The sequence below is a fragment of the Coturnix japonica genome, chromosome 34 (assembly GCF_054131305.1).
Source record: "Coturnix japonica strain WE chromosome 34, WE-NBRP24, whole genome shotgun sequence".
Lineage (NCBI taxonomy): Eukaryota > Metazoa > Chordata > Aves > Galliformes > Phasianidae > Coturnix > Coturnix japonica.
The window spans coordinates 6,667,570-6,683,934 of NC_140696.1; the positions used below are offsets into that span (position 1 = coordinate 6,667,570).

The 16,365-nt window shown below is 53.3% G+C and overlaps 1 protein-coding gene across 3 annotated transcripts in view; it reads left to right on the forward strand.

Moving 5' to 3' along the window:
* The window catches only part of CDON (cell adhesion associated, oncogene regulated), a 36,242-nt gene that overhangs the window by 17,844 nt on the left and 2,033 nt on the right, over positions 1-16,365 (forward strand). For all 3 annotated transcript variants that reach the window (XM_085526151.1, XM_085526152.1, XM_032449054.2), the window contains exons 8-18: positions 1,522-1,805; positions 3,173-3,347; positions 3,795-3,923; positions 4,980-5,186; positions 5,792-5,973; positions 6,751-6,856; positions 9,545-9,667; positions 10,407-10,631; positions 11,224-11,483; positions 13,541-13,620; positions 15,971-16,224. In XM_085526151.1, coding sequence (XP_085382277.1) covers positions 1,522-1,805; positions 3,173-3,347; positions 3,795-3,923; positions 4,980-5,186; positions 5,792-5,973; positions 6,751-6,856; positions 9,545-9,667; positions 10,407-10,631; positions 11,224-11,483; positions 13,541-13,620; positions 15,971-16,224 — 2,025 coding nt within the window. The remainder of the gene's footprint in view (positions 1-1,521; positions 1,806-3,172; positions 3,348-3,794; positions 3,924-4,979; positions 5,187-5,791; positions 5,974-6,750; positions 6,857-9,544; positions 9,668-10,406; positions 10,632-11,223; positions 11,484-13,540; positions 13,621-15,970; positions 16,225-16,365) is intronic.

Sequence of the window (16,365 nt, forward strand, 5' to 3'; positions counted from 1 at the left end):
TGGAGATGGGATTTGGGGCACTTCAGCCCTTGACCCGACCCAGGTGGGTCACACTGTGGGGCTGAGGAGGAGGAGCGGACGCTCGGGGTGGCACAGCCAGCAGCAGGCTGCGTGTGGGTGTGCATGGGCAGCATTTAGCATTAGAGCTGGGCTCAGAGTTGCCTCATGGAAACTGTTACCGGGGTTGTTTTTCTGAAAGCAAAACGCCACTGCTTTGCCAGTCGGCGACGAGTCCCGTCCTGGAGCAATAAACACAGCGATGACTGCAGGTCTGCTGTCACCAGCCGTAACCGCAGCGCTCCCCAGGCCAGCAGGCACCAGCCCCGAGTGCCCACCCACAGACCCGAGTCCATCACACTGCGCCGTCCCTCTGGCTCCCGGAGCCGCGACAGCATTTGTTTCCAATATTCCATGTGGCAATGCATCACTTTCTCCCCGCCGCACTGACAGCAGCACAGACCCTTTCCCTCCGGGGCTGCGGTGGCTCTCAGCCCTGCCCGCCTTCAGGGTCCTCTCCTTGGGCCCATCCCTTCTCTTGCCTCGGAGCTGCATTGCATTCCCAAACAAATAGGAAGAAACAAAGGCTTGCGGAGTGTCTTCATTTTGAAAAGAGCTTTCCTTCCCTTCCCAGCTTTTTTAAAAGTGGCCAAAAATAGCAGCCACACTTGCTGCTGGTATTTTAATGGAGGTTTGGAGGAATCCGAGTCAGCCGGCCCAGCGCTGCCTGGGCTGTGCGTTACCGAGGAATTTGTTTGTTTTGTAAACCAAGTTCCCTTCATTCCCTTCCCCTTCCAGACCCCGCACGTAACATAAACCTCCACGGCTCCGCGGGAGGGACGCAGCTCGGCACATCTGGGCTGCAGTGCTGCTCCCAGCCATCCTTCTCCGCAGCGCTGACGTTTTCTTGTCCTGCACAGTGTCAGACGTCCAACCTGCCGCCCCTTCCCCACCCGGCCCCGCTGAGCCCCACATCCACCAAACTGTGTTTTTTTGTCCCGTGGCCTCTCCCGCACTCCCGTGTGTTTTATTTCCCACCAGCACAGTCCATGGGCTGCAGGGGCCGGGGGTCTCAGAGCGCATTGGTGTAGAGCTGTGAGCTGAGGTCATTCTCAGTGTATGTTTTGGGATGAAGTAGTTGGGTTGTGCAGCTCTTGAAGCTGATTGAAATTACAGCAGAGACCTCAGAGATGGAGGTGGGAGAATGTTCTCGTGTGTGCACGCTGGTCTGGGGCATGGAAAGTTCCTTGTACAAATGCAGTTAATTTAAAATTACTCTGTTGTGTTACAAGTGGAGCTGTATGTTCCTGCTGGTAACATACGGTGCTGCTGTGCCCTGTGCTTTGCTCTGCGTTCATTGGGCACCAACAGATCTGTGATTTCATAGAACCAGAGCGTGGTTTGAGTCAGAAGGGAGCAGTGAAGGCCCTTGGCTGCATCCGCAGCTCCAGCACTGTGCCCTGCACATGGGACGAGCGTGCATCACCCAGAGGTGTAACCAGGCTCCTTTTGCATTCCCTGCAGAAGCTGACCCAAAAGCAGAAGAAATGGCTCTCACGGAGACTGCCCAGGGCGATGAAAGCCACAGCGATTCTGGCATGGAAGAGGTGATTCCCAGCTCACCTCCAACAGAGCTGCGTTTGGACACGGCTGCGACAGAGAAGCCGTGGGGCAGCATTTCCCCCCCCGAGGCGCCCATCATCCTCAGCCCCCCGCAGACACTCAGCCCAGACATGTACACCTTGGTGTGGCGGTCGGGACGGGATGGCGGGCTGCCCATCAACGCGTACTTTGTGAAGTACCGCAAGGTAACGGCCCCTCCTGCTGTGCTTGGGGGGTCACTGGCTGGGGTTTGCAGTGTTGGTGTTAATGAGGGCATGGGGTGCAGGCAGCCCTGCCTCACATGGAGTTGAACTTTGCTGCGGCCATGAGGGTAGTTTGTTCCAGTGTGCTGCTCTGTCTCGATGTGTGTGGGGCTGATTCCCATCTTAGCTCTGTTATGGTATCATTATGGCCATGGGGAATTGGGCTCCAGGGCACATTGCACTCAGCATCAGTGACGTTAAAGGTTGGATGGGGTTTGCTATGGCTGCATTGGGATCAGAAGGAAAGCTGAGCGTTAGTCTGACACATCAAAGGGATTGCGTCCCAAGGAGCGACACATTGCAGTCCATTTTAGACTGAAATCATCAGACGTGAAGGTGAGCTGAGATTCCTTACACAGGTACCTCTCATGGCCTTGAAAAGTGTGTCTGCAGCGAGCTGCTCTGATGGAACTGAGAGCCAAGCAATGCCGTTCTTCCAAGCAAACAGTTTCCTTTGTGGCAAAGCTATTGGGTTTATTCTTCATAAGCTTTTTAATCCTCTACATCCTGATCTTGTCTTAGCCTGGAGGGAGCGCTTTGGTGTCTGACCTGTTAGTTCCTGAAAACCCGGTGCCAAAGTCTGTTGATACAATTCCTCAACCAAAGGGAGGTGGTGGCTCACGTGAGCGCTGACAGCTCCGATTGACCCCTTGGTGCTCGCCCTCCCTAACAGCCCTCTCCGCATGAAATGTGCTCACTCGTGCGTTTCTCAGCAGGGAGTTGCTGTGTTTTCTTAGGGTGGTGCTCTCTTTGTGTCATAAATGATTTTATTTATTTCCCTCTTTGGGGGAAAAGAAAAGAAAATTAGTGGGGAATAACGGCACTGGAAGAGGGATCTCTTCAGAGGGGAGCACTGGAACAGAGACCTCTGGCATAACCCTTGATAATCCATGGTGTTTGGATCTGCCTCCCATGTTATATTAAAGTCTTATATTGTTTGGTAGTTTATTTTTGGTAGACTCTGTCTTTCCCTTTGGGATTTGGGGTAATGCTTTTCTGCAGAGGTCGAGCATTAAGGGACTGCCCTCAATGTGCTTCAGCAGAGCTGCTGAACTCACTGTTAAAGTGTCAGGTGGGTTTCTTTCCTCATTAGAAAAAGCAAACCTTTGGGATCCCTCGAGGCCTTTTTTCCAGCCTCCAGGAGGATTGTGATGTCCTCCAACAAACGTACCGTGGTGATGCAGAGGAAAACCTGAGGGATCCTGGCAGGTTATAGAGGTCCTCAGGGTGTTTGTGCAGAGCAGTCATGGATTTGAGTATTGCATTGGGGTCTGTTGGCCGGCACTGAGCTCTGTTTCTGTCCCTCACAGCTGGATGACGGTGTGGGCTCCGCTGGGGGTTGGCACACGGTGCGTGTCCCAGGCAGCGAGAATGAGCTGCGGCTCAGCGAGTTGGAGCCCTCCAGCCTCTACGAAGTGCTGATGGTGGCCAGGAGCGCGGCCGGTGAAGGCCAGCCTGCCATGCTGACATTCCGCACCAGCAAAGGTACAGAATTGCTGCCATTTGGGTTGGAAAGACCACTAAGATCCCCCACCCCACCCCACCACATCTGTGCAGCTCTGGCACAGCCCCAGGACAGCCCCCCCGCCCCTGCACAGCCACCTTTCCTGTGTCTTGGCTCTGGAGAGGACACATTGCTGTGCTGAGCTGTGCATGAAATGCTCTATGATGCAGCTGCTCCAGTAGCTAAATAGCTGTGGAGCAAACATTGCTGAGTGTTACCAGCTCTGCAGGCCTTCCCTTTAGCTGGGGAGCTGCTGGCTGTGCTGAAGCATACAAACATACAGAAATCCAAAATAATATCCAAGAGATTTTGGTAAAAATGTGCTGTTTTCCTGCAACTCACAGCCCATATGTGTGGACACAGCTCAGCATCACTGGTTTCACTGCTGAACTTGTGGGGTGATGTGCTGTGTATCTCGTGTTCCTTAGAAAGAACGTCATCCTCAAAGAACACACAGGCTCCTTCTCCACCGGTGGGCGTCCCAAAGCTCCCCATTGTCCATGAAGGGACCAACAACTTTGGCGTGGTGCTCCCTGATGTTCCTCGGCACAGTGGAGGTGGGTCTGTGGCTGTTTGTCTCTCCTGTCCTCGTGTTTGACACAAGGCGGCTCAGACCCAACTGAACTCATGTGCTTTTTGCTGCTCTGGCTGCTTGTGTTGCCTCCTTTATTCCTGTTTATTCGTGGATCCTCCTGGAGGTGTGTTACCTGTGGAACGTCTCTGGGTGAGACCAAAGCAGCCCCTCACACTGCTGGGTTTTCTGCTCCTGTGCTGCCCTCCCAGTGGCGATGCTGGCTGTGCTATGGGGGGGTGCTGTTCCTGCATGGCCCAGGGCAGCACACAGCAGTGTGTTCTGTTCAGCTTCTGGGAATGTAACAGATGCACATCCTGATCCATAGGGCAGATAGGATTTCAAAGGGCGCTGTCACCTGCATGCTCGGCTCTCAGAATTGAGATAAAAGTCTTCTGTGCGTAGCCCACATTCCTGCTAAATATCAGAGTCCCTTTTTACATCAGAGGGGCCGGCTGAGGGGCCCTGTGTGCCCCGCTGTGTGGCTGCTCCAGGCTGTGTCCATGGGGGGGGTTAGTGGTGCCGTGCAGCTCTCGGTGCTCACAGTGGCTGTAGCAGATTGACTAACACAGCTCTTCCTGTTCTCTCTGTCCCAATGCTGTCTGTAACTTCCAGTGAGCTCCGTAAGTACCTCGTTTGCTGCATGCCTCCTTTGCTCTTTGCTCTCCTTTCTTCCAAGTGATGCTCTGGGCAATGTAGTGCTCGTTAGTGGGGGTGGGTTGAAGTTTCATTGGGGCCTGGGGCAGTTTCAAAAGATGCTGGAGGTTTGTGCCATTCACTCGCTGTGTTCCCGTTTCCATTGAGGTGGGCTGGGTAGCGCTGCACATCAGTTTGGATGTCACTGAGGTGGGTAATTCTGTTCCTCCATCCTTCTATTCAAACACCCTTTCCAGAAGTAAGAGGTTCACTGATAGGGGAGGAGTTGGGATTCTCTGCATTAAAGCACAAAGTCTCATTTGACCATGAACTCCTTTAATCGGTTGCTCCAGGAGATGAAGTTCCAGCTGTGCTGGTTCTCTTGTAACCAGATTTCACCCTTCAGTTCCAGAAGCCCCCGACCGTCCCACCATCTCCACCGCATCCGAATCCTCCGTCTATGTCACCTGGATTCCCCGAGCCAACGGGGGCTCCCCCATCACAGCCTTCAAGGTGGAGTACAGGCGGGTGGGCCGCAGCAGCGACTGGCTGGTTGCAGCCGACAGCATTTCTCCTTCCAGGCTGTCCGTGGAGGTTCGCAGTTTGGAGCCAGGTACTGCGGGCTGCTCCTCCATCTTTGGGTGAATGCTGCTGCAGGGGGAGCTTTGGGATGGGGATCCTCTATGTGAATTCAAGTTGGTGTCTGGCTGTTCAAATGGAAAAGAGAAACACCCGCACAGTAATTTAATGCTGCTTCATGCAGAGAGGGGGACTGTGTACTGCTGCTATTTTGAACTGAATTGTCCTTCTGGTAAACAGTTAGAATGCAAAAGGAGAAGAAAATGCTTGAGGAGGAGCTGTGTGTACCGGGTTGCTTTGTCCTGTTGTCCAGCCCTAAAAGCTTGTAAAGGAGCAGAGGGTGCAGGCAGTGAGTTGCTGCTGAAGGCTCCTCTCAGTGCCCACTGCTTCGTGGTTGGGGGATCCCTGGGCTGATGGAGTCCATCTCTGTGCGACATCTTTGCGTTTCCCTCGTGGCTCCTATGAGCTGTTTATATTCCTGATGGCCACATCAGTCTGTGGCAGCGAGTTCTGAGGGTTTTTTTTTTCTCCCAACTGGATGTTGTGCAAAAGCTGCTCCTTAATCTGTTTAGTCTCTCCTTGAATCCCGTTTCTGGTGCTTGTTTTGCTACCACTTTCTTGCCCTTTTTCCCTTTTAAGGAGAGATGTATAAGTTCCGTGTGATCGCTGTGAACAACTACGGGGAGAGCCCCCGCAGCGCCGCGTCCCGCCCCTACCAGGTCGCGGGCTTCACCCACCGCTTCTCCAGCCGCCCCATCGCCGGGCCCCACATTGCTTACACTGAAGCCATCAGTGACACTCAGATCATGTTGAAGTGGACGGTGAGTACGGGCAGCCCTGGCTCTGCTCACACTCCTCAGCCTGACGGCCCCATGTGGGAGCTCTGTGGGTCCAGCCATCATTATAAGATGGTTGGAAGAAGCCACTAAGTTCATCACATCCAACCATCAGCCCATATCTGTTCTCTCCCCCCTGGCTGGGCTGGCATCAATGCTGTGCTGCCTTTAGAAACCCGTCCTCTTGCCTTGCTTCTAGCAGAGGATTCATGTTAGAGAAGCATTTGCCTTTCCCCTGGTACCTTGTCTTCTGTAAACAAGTGCTTTAAAGTCCTTACTGAAACCCACAGAAATTCTTTGCTCTTGTTTTGAAATCTAACCCCCTGGTGTACTTTGGAGGATTTAACGTGTGGAGTTCCCGGTGTTAGTTTGCTCTGCTAGCTTAGTCTTAAGAGATGTTAAGGATAATAAACTTGAAATAACCCCTCGTTCCTCGGGAGGCCGCATAACTTAAAGTTACACTCAAATATTCTGAGCTGGATTGGAGCAACCTGAATTCTGGCTGAGCTAAGGATGGTTTTAACTTCTCCTTTCCATTATATGCTCAACTTTTCAGCCTATTAAGAGTCAAACCACAACTGAATGTCATTGAAATGGTGTGGGAGGGGGAGGTGTCATCTGCAGCTCAGGTGATGGGAGGCAGCAATGGTGGGGTGGTGGGCTGTGGTCAGCAGGATGGAGGGATGGGGATCTCAGAGCTCTTTTCTAACCTTAATGTCCGAATCCACTGAATTTGCTCTTGTCTGCTGAATTCTCTTTCAGTATATTACGTCGAGCAACAACAACACCCCCATCCAAGGGTTTTATATCTATTATCGGCCCACGGACAGCGACAACGACAGCGACTACAAGAGGGATGTTGTGGAAGGTACGGCTCTGTTTGCACGCTGAGCACGGCGTGGTGGGGAGGATCACCGTGTAGCCATGTTGGCTGTGTTTATATGAAATCTAAACTGCTTTTCCCAAATGGAGCCCTTACCATATATCTCACAGAGCAGCCATCTCAGCCCCATTACAGCTCGTTCTGCCCACACATGGGCTTGTTGCTTCCTTCTGAGCCCTCGTTCACACTGAAACTCGAGAACTAAACAGTGGTAGTGGGGCTGTGCTGTTGTACCTCTGTGCATAGGGCTGCCCTGCTGTGCTGGTTTGTGATGGCAGTGCTGTGAGCTGTGCTGTGGCTGCAGGTACAGCAGAGCTTCATGTCGCCTTTTAATCAGCTCTGTTTTCTCAGCGCACATTAGATCACCATTTTCCTGGAAGAAGTTATTAGATAATGTCTATATTAGTCCAGAAGTGGAAAAGCCTTTTAAAAATACTTCACTTCATGTCCTTATTGCTGGGGCTGAGTAAACGGAGTGATCTCATCCCGCCCCGATGACGGCAATTATTTTCTCCCCTCATTTATTTTGGTTACAAGGGGAACGAGCCTTTATTTTGAACGTTTCCCTCAGCTGGACAGCCCTGCACAGTGCCGTGCTGTGTGACACGAGCCTTTGCACCTCCATAAAGCTATATTCACCATTTCTGCTTTACAGAAGCCTGTGCAGCCTGCAGCTTCGTCTGCAAACGTGTCTTAGACCTTGTGCCAGAGCTGCTCTGCCCCCAGAACAGCTTTTAGTTGAAGCACAGCTGCCATGCGTGGGGAGCTGATGGTGTCTGTGCAGTTAATCACTCATCCTGCCCTGTTTCCCCTCTGTTACCCCACATCCCTCCCCGCTCTGACAGGCGCGGTGCCGCGGGCAGCACTGAGCGGTGCTGAGCAATGCCTGCGTTCCTCCGCTCCCTGTTCAGTCTTGTTGGAGGCACCCAGAGCTCTGCTCCCATCTCAGCAGCGCTGCAGGCCACAGCAGATCTTGCTTAACAGAAAGTCCCACCTGCAATGGCTGCTCGCTGCCTTTCAGCAGCTTGAAGCAAAGAAGCAAAGGGAGAGCGGCCCCATCCTGCGTGTGTCTCTGTTTGAGGGTCCTGGAGACTGAAATTAAGATGTAAATGCAGTCTGATGTCAGTTGTTTAAATGTTTTCCCTTGCTAATGGTGCACGAAGAGGACAGTTAAAGTGCCTGTGCTGATTCCAGGCCCGCTAATGGTTTGGAGCGGAAACCTAAAACCTGGTGCAGTGATTAGCAATAGGAATGTGTGTGTTGGGGGGGCTGCGGGAGAAGGGCTGCAGCCCTGCAGGGCAGCACCGGACCTGCCTGCATCGCAAGGCGTAAATCAGGAGGTGCTGTGACAGCTCCTTAGAAACAGTGGAAACAGTTCAAGGTGGTATTTTCCAAGAGGGATTAGGAGCGCTCAAACAGTTAATTAAACTCCCTGAAGGGGAAAGAAAAAAAAAAAAAAGAAAAAAAAAAGAGTCGCTGTTTATTAAAATTTGTCACAGCCCCGAGAAAGTAAAAGCAGGCAGTGATTTATGTGATGTATGTGATTTATGTGATTTATGTGGAGGAGCTCCGTGCTGCAGGAGGTGTCCCAGTCCAACACTGGCCAGCAGCCAGAGCTGACAGCGTCCCATTAGCGCTGCTGGCGCGGAATGCGGCTCTGCAGGGCAGGCAGCGCACGGTGCTGCTTCCTGCTGCATTCTGTGCCGTGCTGCTTCCTGCTGCATTCTGTGCTGTGCTGCTTCCTGCTGCATTCTGTGCCGTGCTGCTTCCTGCTGCATTCTGTGCCGTGCTGCTTCCTGCTGCATTCTGTGCCGTGCTGCTTCCTGCTGCATTCTGTGCCGTGCTGCTTCCTGCTGCATTCTGTGCCGTGCTGCTTCCTGCTGCATTCTGTGCTGTGCTGATTCCTGCTGCATGCCATGCTGTGCTGCTTCCTGCTGCATTCTGTGCTGTGCTGTTTCCTGCTGCATGCCATGCCGTGCTGTGCCTGCCGGGCTGCTGCAGTTTGAGGAGCACAGATGTGCCCTTCCTGTGCACGGTGCTGCAGGGAGATGTCCGGCTCCGCAGCTCACCTGCTCCATCTGCTGAGCCCTTCTCTGTGCCCTGGTGCAGCACTCGAGGTGGTGTGAGGGAGTTTTGTGCTGTGAGATGTAGTTTGCGAGATGCTGAAGGTGTCGGTGGTGCTGCTGTGAAGCTGCTGGGCTTGGGGTGCTGGGCTCAGGGACTTCTGTGTGTGTGGGAAAACAAACACAGAAAAACTTAAACAAACAGGAATCCTTACACCAGAGTGCCTAAGCCAAGCCTTATTCATCAGAATAACAGGATGGTGTTTGGGTCACAGTGAGCCGTGAGCTTCTAGAGAGGACTGAGGGTCCATAACAAAACCTTGTCCAGCAGGAGAGCCACCAGTGTGTGTTCCATACAGCCCTGCAACAGCGCGGCCATGGAACCGCTATGGCTGTGAGGTCAAGTCCAACCCTTGTACCATCCCCATCTCACCCCAGGTGGGATCTCAGAGTCACTGAGGCCAGGAAGGAGCTCTCAGATCAGAGCCCCATCCTGTCCATCCCCACTGTGCTCGTGGAGCCCCGGGGTGCTGCAGCCATCAGTGCTGTACCCACACCCAGCTCTGAGTCATCGCGGTGAATGAAATGCAGTTGATGTGTTTTTCCACAGGCACAAAGCAGTGGCACCTGATAAATCACCTGCAGCCAGAAACCTCCTACGACATAAAAATGCAGTGCTATAATGAAGGTGGTGAAAGCGAGTACAGCAACGTGATGATCTGCGAGACGAAGGGTGAGCGGTGTGAGCCGTGTGAGCTGTGTGAGCTGTGCTGCTGCTGCTGCCCCGGGGCTGTGGGGGGTTGCAGTGCAAAAGTCTGTAATGAAGGCTGTGATTTTCTGGAATGTTCCGAGGGATGTTTTGTCTCCCGTAGCAGGGATTGTTTGTAGTGGAGCTGCTGGGCTGTGCTCCCAAGGACGGCTCTCGCCCTGTGCCTGTTCAGCACAGCAGTGCCTGTGGGAGCAGCGCGGGGTGCAGTTCTGCGTTGGGATTGCGGGGTGATGCTGCTCACCCTGCTCAATCCCAAAGTGTTTGCTGTGAATCCTGTTCAGCTCTTTGCATCTCAGCGTGGTTTGAGTGTGGGGTCAGCAGGGTTCGCATCAGATCCAAGTCAGATATGTGACCGCATTGGGGGGGTGTAGCAATGTGCATTGTGGTTTCTCCTGAGCTCAGGAGTGGGAAGATGGGTGCTCTGCAGTCAGTTACTGCAGCGTGCCTTGAGCCGTGTGTTACGGCTCCAGTGACCTCAGCGGGAGGGTTAGCGGGCTGGATGACAGCCTTCTTCCAAGGCAAATAGTTATTACCCAATAGCAGTTGGCTTTCTCCTTACAGCTTTTAGTACTGACTTGGAAGGCTTCTCATGGAGGCGTTAGGACTGTAACCCCAGCAGTCATTATTTTCATTTCATAATGAAAAAATGCCTTTAGAGAACTCCTTTGGTGAACGTTCCCTTCCCATCTCCCATTGCACGCAGTGAAGCGTATGCCAGGAGCGTCTGAATACCCAACAAAGGAGCTGAGCACCCCACCCAGCCCCCCCGAGCGGGCAGGGGGCAGTGGGGGCCCCTCGTCTGGTCCAGTGCGCAGCAGTGACATGCTGTACCTGATCGTGGGCTGCGTCCTGGGCGTCATGGTCCTCATCCTCATCGTCTTCATCGCCATGTGTCTGTGGAAGAACCGCCAGCAGAACGCCATGCACAGTGAGTTGGTTTGGGGCTTCCTCTCATCATGGTGCTCAGCACAGTGCTGAGGGCTGATCCCCCATCCCTGCTCAGCTGGCAGTGCAGCAGAGCTGGGTTCCTGCTCTTACAGAGAGGTGTTAATGGGCAGAACCTGGCTGCAGCTCAGCGCCCATGGGCTGCTCAGAGCAGCCCTTTAATGGCCTTTCCTCATGCAGAAATGATCCCTGTTCTGTGGTTATTTTTAAATGTCCTTTGACAAGAAATCACGCAGACTTCTTGCAGGATAAGATGGTGCCTTCAGCTGCAGCCCAGGCACACTGTGGGAGCAGCTCTGGGGTAGCAGTGGGTCTGTTGGCCCCAATGGGCCACACTCGGGTGCTCTGCATGTCCCTGATGGCAGCAGAGCCCTCCAGCATGGTGCTGCCCATCTGCCCTGCAGGCAGTGGCTGCTTTCCACTCCTATGGCTGTTCCTGAGCACTGAGACATGCAGCCAATTTACAAAGGCTGCAGGAGGAGAAAATGAGTTTCCTCTGTTTCTGAGCCGCCCTCTGGCAGTACGTGGTCTCTGGAGCAGAACCTCACTCTGGCTCACTCCTGGCTCTCTTGCAGAGTACGACCCTCCTGGCTACCTGTACCAAGGGGCAGAGCTCAGCGGGCAGATGATCAAATACACCACCCTGCCCGGCACCAGCCGCGTCAATGGCAGCGTCCACAGCAGCTTCCTGAGCAGCAGCACTGGCAGTGCCTGCCCCCACCACCACAAAGCGGCCGCTGGGCTGGATGGGGCCGTGAATGGAGGAGTTGGGCTGCACAGCAGCTCCCTGCCCGGCGCACATCTGGACTGTGAGCGTGCCCAGCACCTGGTTAATGTAAGTTTGGGGGCTGCAGCGGCGGGTTTAGAGCTGGGGGTTGGGGGGGAGGAACTCATCCATTGATAACAGCCAGCTCCGCTGAGCGGCTGCTCCCAGAGGAGGCAACCGGGCTGATATTTCTGATACAAACATCATGGTTTTCATTTGAGAATATCGGATGACAGCAAGAATTCCGCTCACTCTGGGAAATCTGCCCCTGCCCTCCCAGCAAACAGCTCTGAGAATACTTTTGTGCTGCGTCGGGACGCTTGGCTTCTACACATGGTATTTCTCAATCTTCGAGTTAAACAGATTTAATTATAGCTGCTTATCCTGCAGCTTTATGGGTCGCCCCTTTTCCCCCACCTGTTTCAGATCTGTGACTCTAAGCGATGCCATGAATCGCAGCACAAACGTAGCAGGAGCTCCCACAAAATAGTCCATCCATCAGCAATGCAGTGACGCACTGAGCGCCTTCCTGCTCTTCTGGTCCTTCATTTGTGACTCCCGAGACAAACTGCCCCTTTTTTTTTCCTTTCTAATTGAAAATAAAATTAAAAACTAATTTAACTCCACGACGCAGCCTTTGTACGCTGTGGAAAAGTACTTCATTTGCTGAAATGCGTCCCGTTTCCAAGAGAGAATAATGATTTCATTATTGTCTATGGAAACAGATGGCTTGCATTCAGACTTACTAAACTTACACAAAACTGTGAACATTGCCCAGGAAAACTGAAAGAAAAAGTTCAGAAGTCTGAGAAGCAGCAGAAAGGGGGCTATTGTTTGTGTTGGTAATTGAGCACAAGCGCTTCGCGTTATTGAACAACAAATTAGCACTTGCACAGTAGTTGCCACTTAGAGCACTGCAGTTTTGAGGGCAGAGATGTTGGGCCCTCACCTGGTTGGCTGTTGGTTGGCCATCACTTGGCCATTTGCTGGACTCCTAAAAGCCTGAGCCTGCCCGAGCCCTGGGGAAGGAGTGGTTTTGTAGCACTTGAAAGGCAGCCCATAGGAAGCCTGGCAGTGCTGGGGATGCTGCTGTTCTGTCACTGCTCATCTGCTCCTTGGAGGCAGCACCTTGTATGAGCCTCAGCTCTGCTCAGTGTGTCTGTGCTGACACATGGGCAGCAAACCCAGAGCCCGGCTCGCAGCCTCATTGGAGCAGCTGAGTGTTGGTTTAGTGCTGTTTTTCCCCTTCTGTGTCGTGCGGAGCTGAGTAAGGCAACCCCTTCCCACCCAGAGCAGCCAGCAGAGGAACAGGATGTTCTCATTCTCATTAGGACTCTCTTTATTGTTCCATTGATTGGGCTGAATGAGGAAGAGAGAGACTGGCAGGATGGCAATCAACACTAATTAGGCATTTCCTCAGCGATCCCTATCTGGCTGAGCAGAGCAGAACCCACCCTCACCATCAGATTGAGCTCTCGGGTTCTGGTCGGGCTCTGGTTGGGGTCTCCCACCCTGCCCGGTCCCACAGACCCCGCTGGGCTGTGCCGTCCCGCTCGGTGCTGCCCCTCACAATGAGGTATGTGTTAATCTGGGCATTCTGCTCGCTCGTAATGGGCCCCGCAGCCAAAACCAACAGCACCAAATCCCTCTCACCCGGAGTCATTGCTGGCGAAGGAGTTACCCCATCTGTACAAATACGGAGCCTTTCAAAGCTCGGTGCAGCGAAGTGCAGTGATCTAATCGGGGTAATTGCAGGAAGGTGGGATGGGTTTGTGCTGTGACATCAGCCCTGCAGATTTAGTGCTGTCTCCCCTCGCTAACGAACAGCGATTCGCTTTCATGTCTGTCATCGGCGTTAAAAATAAACATATTTACAGCGTGTTTATTAAATTAAACCTGAGCGCACTCAGCTGAAAACAGGCCGGGGAAATTACAGCATACTTGTCTAAGCTGCAGTTGCTTACTTTGCTCTCCGACACGCGCTGGCAGAGCCCGTCGCCTTGGCTCCATATAATGGCACAGTGTTACAGCGCTGGGATGTGGGCCCAGGGCTGGGGGCTCGGGGTGCAGGGCTGGGGGGCGCTGAGGTGCTGCTCCCTGCTGTGCTGACCGCTGTCTCCATGCAGGGTGCAGGGCTGTGTGCTGCGCTGCCGCAGGCAGAACCCCCCGAGTGCATCAGCTGCAGGAACTGCCACAACAACAACAGGTGAGAGCTGTGTGTGTTTGGGGGGATCCGCTGTGTGCCATGGAGGAGAGCTGGGTGCTCATTGGGCTGGGATGAGGATGTGCTGCCTTCCAGGCTTCTCAGGGGGTCCCTGGTTGCTTAAGGGCTGACAGTCAGATGTTCCAGATGTGTAGGCGTGCAGTGACTTTGTTGAGACCTTAGAGCTGGTGAGCACGGCCACTTCCAGCACTGACCATGGAGGGCTTTCATTGCTACGAAATGGAATCCTCTGGTCCTTGGTTATTGCTTATGGAGCTCTACCAGAGGTGGGTGCTGCCAGGTTGTGGATGCCCACTTTGCTGTGGTTGACAAGGCCAGGGAGGTGAGTGTGATTTGTGCTGATTGTGTTGTGTTCAAAGCACGTTTCTTTTGGTCGTGGTTCTCTGGTGCTTTTGCACTGATGTTCTCTGTGTCCTCAGTGGTTACCGAGGATTTGGAGCTCTGCTCCTGTAGGTGGAGATCTGCACCCTGAGCAAACAGCCCTTGGGGTTGCAGGGCTGTGCACGATGGCTCGTAGGATTGCAGCACTGAGAATTGGTGCAAGGCGTGTTTTCTGCAGCACATTTTCCATTGCTGCTCACTGCGGGTCCACCCATGGCCAGTTTCCGTCAGAATGTGGTTTTTAAGCTAAAAAAGCTGAGCCGCTGTGTCGAAGCTCCATTCAATCCGGTGGAGTAACACAAAGCGCTGCACTGACCTCTGTGTCTTTAAAAAGCAAGTCCCATAAACATGCAAAACCAAACATCTTACATGGGTTTCTCTAAGAATTTTTTTTCAATAATGAGTGAGTGTAGTCAAAACCTCTGCGGGAAGAAATGCAAACTAATAAATGGATTTGTTTGAAGCCCAGATGTGTTTCATGTGGATTCTTCAGTGGCTTTTGTGGTATTTTGGTACTTGGAATAATGATCTGGAGGCGGCTCCGGGCAGAAGGACGGAGCAGGAGCTGGGAGTGTCGTGAAGGCTCCGTCTGTGCCCTTTGTGGCCCCAATGGCACCATGGGGTCAGTGGGCACAGCAGGATGGGCTGGGGGCTGGGGGGTCTTTGCAGCCTCCATTGCTCTGTGTTGGCTGGAGGTGGGCACTGGAGTGGGGCAGGAGAGTGTCCTATTTAGGCCTGGCAGCAAAGAAATGCTCTGAGTTGTGTCCATTTGGTATCTTGTAATCTGTGCGTGGTGCTGGAAGCCTGTTCAGCCTTGAGCACCCAGGAGCTGCACTGGCTGCACAGGGCTGAGCTCCAACCATGGCTCGGTGCTGGGGTCAGACAGACAGGGATGGGAAGAGCCCTGCAGGGCAGGTGTGAAGGACACAGTGTCAGCATTGCACTGCATTGGGGTCCTTGCTTTTGCTCTACCTGCGAATCCATCTGGTAGTTTCCTGGTCTATGGCAGCTGTACAAGTGAACCTTTTATTTTTGTGGTAATTATGGTTTTGTATAAAACCGCAGTGAAGTGTGATTTTGGGCTGTCGTACATAGGATTTGCTTATATAAATGTTCACTGAGTCTACATTGTTAGTGGAGCTGCAAACACTGCAGGCATTTTCCCTGCTGCAATGGCATGTGAGTCTGTTCAGGTCTCAGGCTGGTGTTTGCTGAAGGTTAAATACCTTGGCCATGACAATTCATTTTGCAGCCTAACTCTGATTTCACAGCCTTGTGTGTGTCTCGCAGGGTCACGATCTGAGCTGCACCACGTGGGATTTTGCCTTTATAGAGCTGAATGTGTTGTTGTGGTTTGCATCCAGTCCGATAACACTTCAGCATTAGTTTTCTGAGGCGCTTTGGTTTGCTGCTTGGGTTTCAAACCTGAGCTCGTTCTGTTGGTGGTGAAAGGCCGCCATGTGGGGCTGCCCTGCTGGAGACCTGCGAGTCAATGGTCAGGTCACAGCGGACAGGGGAAGCAACTGAGCAAATGTTTGCAGTGTTTCCAGCTGTCTGCTGGGAGAAGAAACGCTTGATCCTTCTCTTCATGTTAGGATTGGTCCAAAAATACATTCAGAACTCACTTGGCCAGTTCTCTGCAGTAAATAACACATGGTGAAGTACTTAAAAATCGCAGTTTCTCATGCTAAGTTGAGTGGTAGAAAGGGGAAAACGTGCGGATGGTCAGGGCTCACAGTGAGTGCTGGTGTCCTGCCCAGGTTGGAAATGAGGGACAGTCTCTTCTCCAAAGAGCAGAGCTGCATCGTGCAGCTGCCCAGAGAGGGGGGTCACCATCCCTGGGGGGTCCCGGAGCCGTGGGGATGTGGCACTGAGGGACGTGGGCTGGTCTGTGTGATCTGAGAAGTCTTTTCCTGCCCTAATACTCTGTGATTGTGACTTACGTTCCCAGGTGTTTCACCAAAACCAACGGCACTTTCAGCAGCAGCGCGCTGCCCGTCATGCCCATCGTCGCACCTTACCAGCAGGACAGCCTGGAGATGAAGCCCCTGAGCCACATCATGGTGGCCATGTGTTTGGCCTCCGGCGTCCCCGAGCACGGCGGGAGGATGGAGGAGGACAGCGTGGAGACAGCAGAGCAGCCCCCCAGCCCCCAGCCCTGCTGCAGGGGCAGCGCCGGGCCGCTCTGCCTGCAGTATTCTGATGGTGAGGGATGGCAATGGGACGGCACCTGGCAATGGGATGCTCTGCAGAAATGGCACTTAGCTGAATGTGGGGAGACTGGCTGTTAAGCTTGCAGAAGAGCTGGCCTTTGGAAATAGGGCTGTGGTGGTGAAGCTGAGCGTG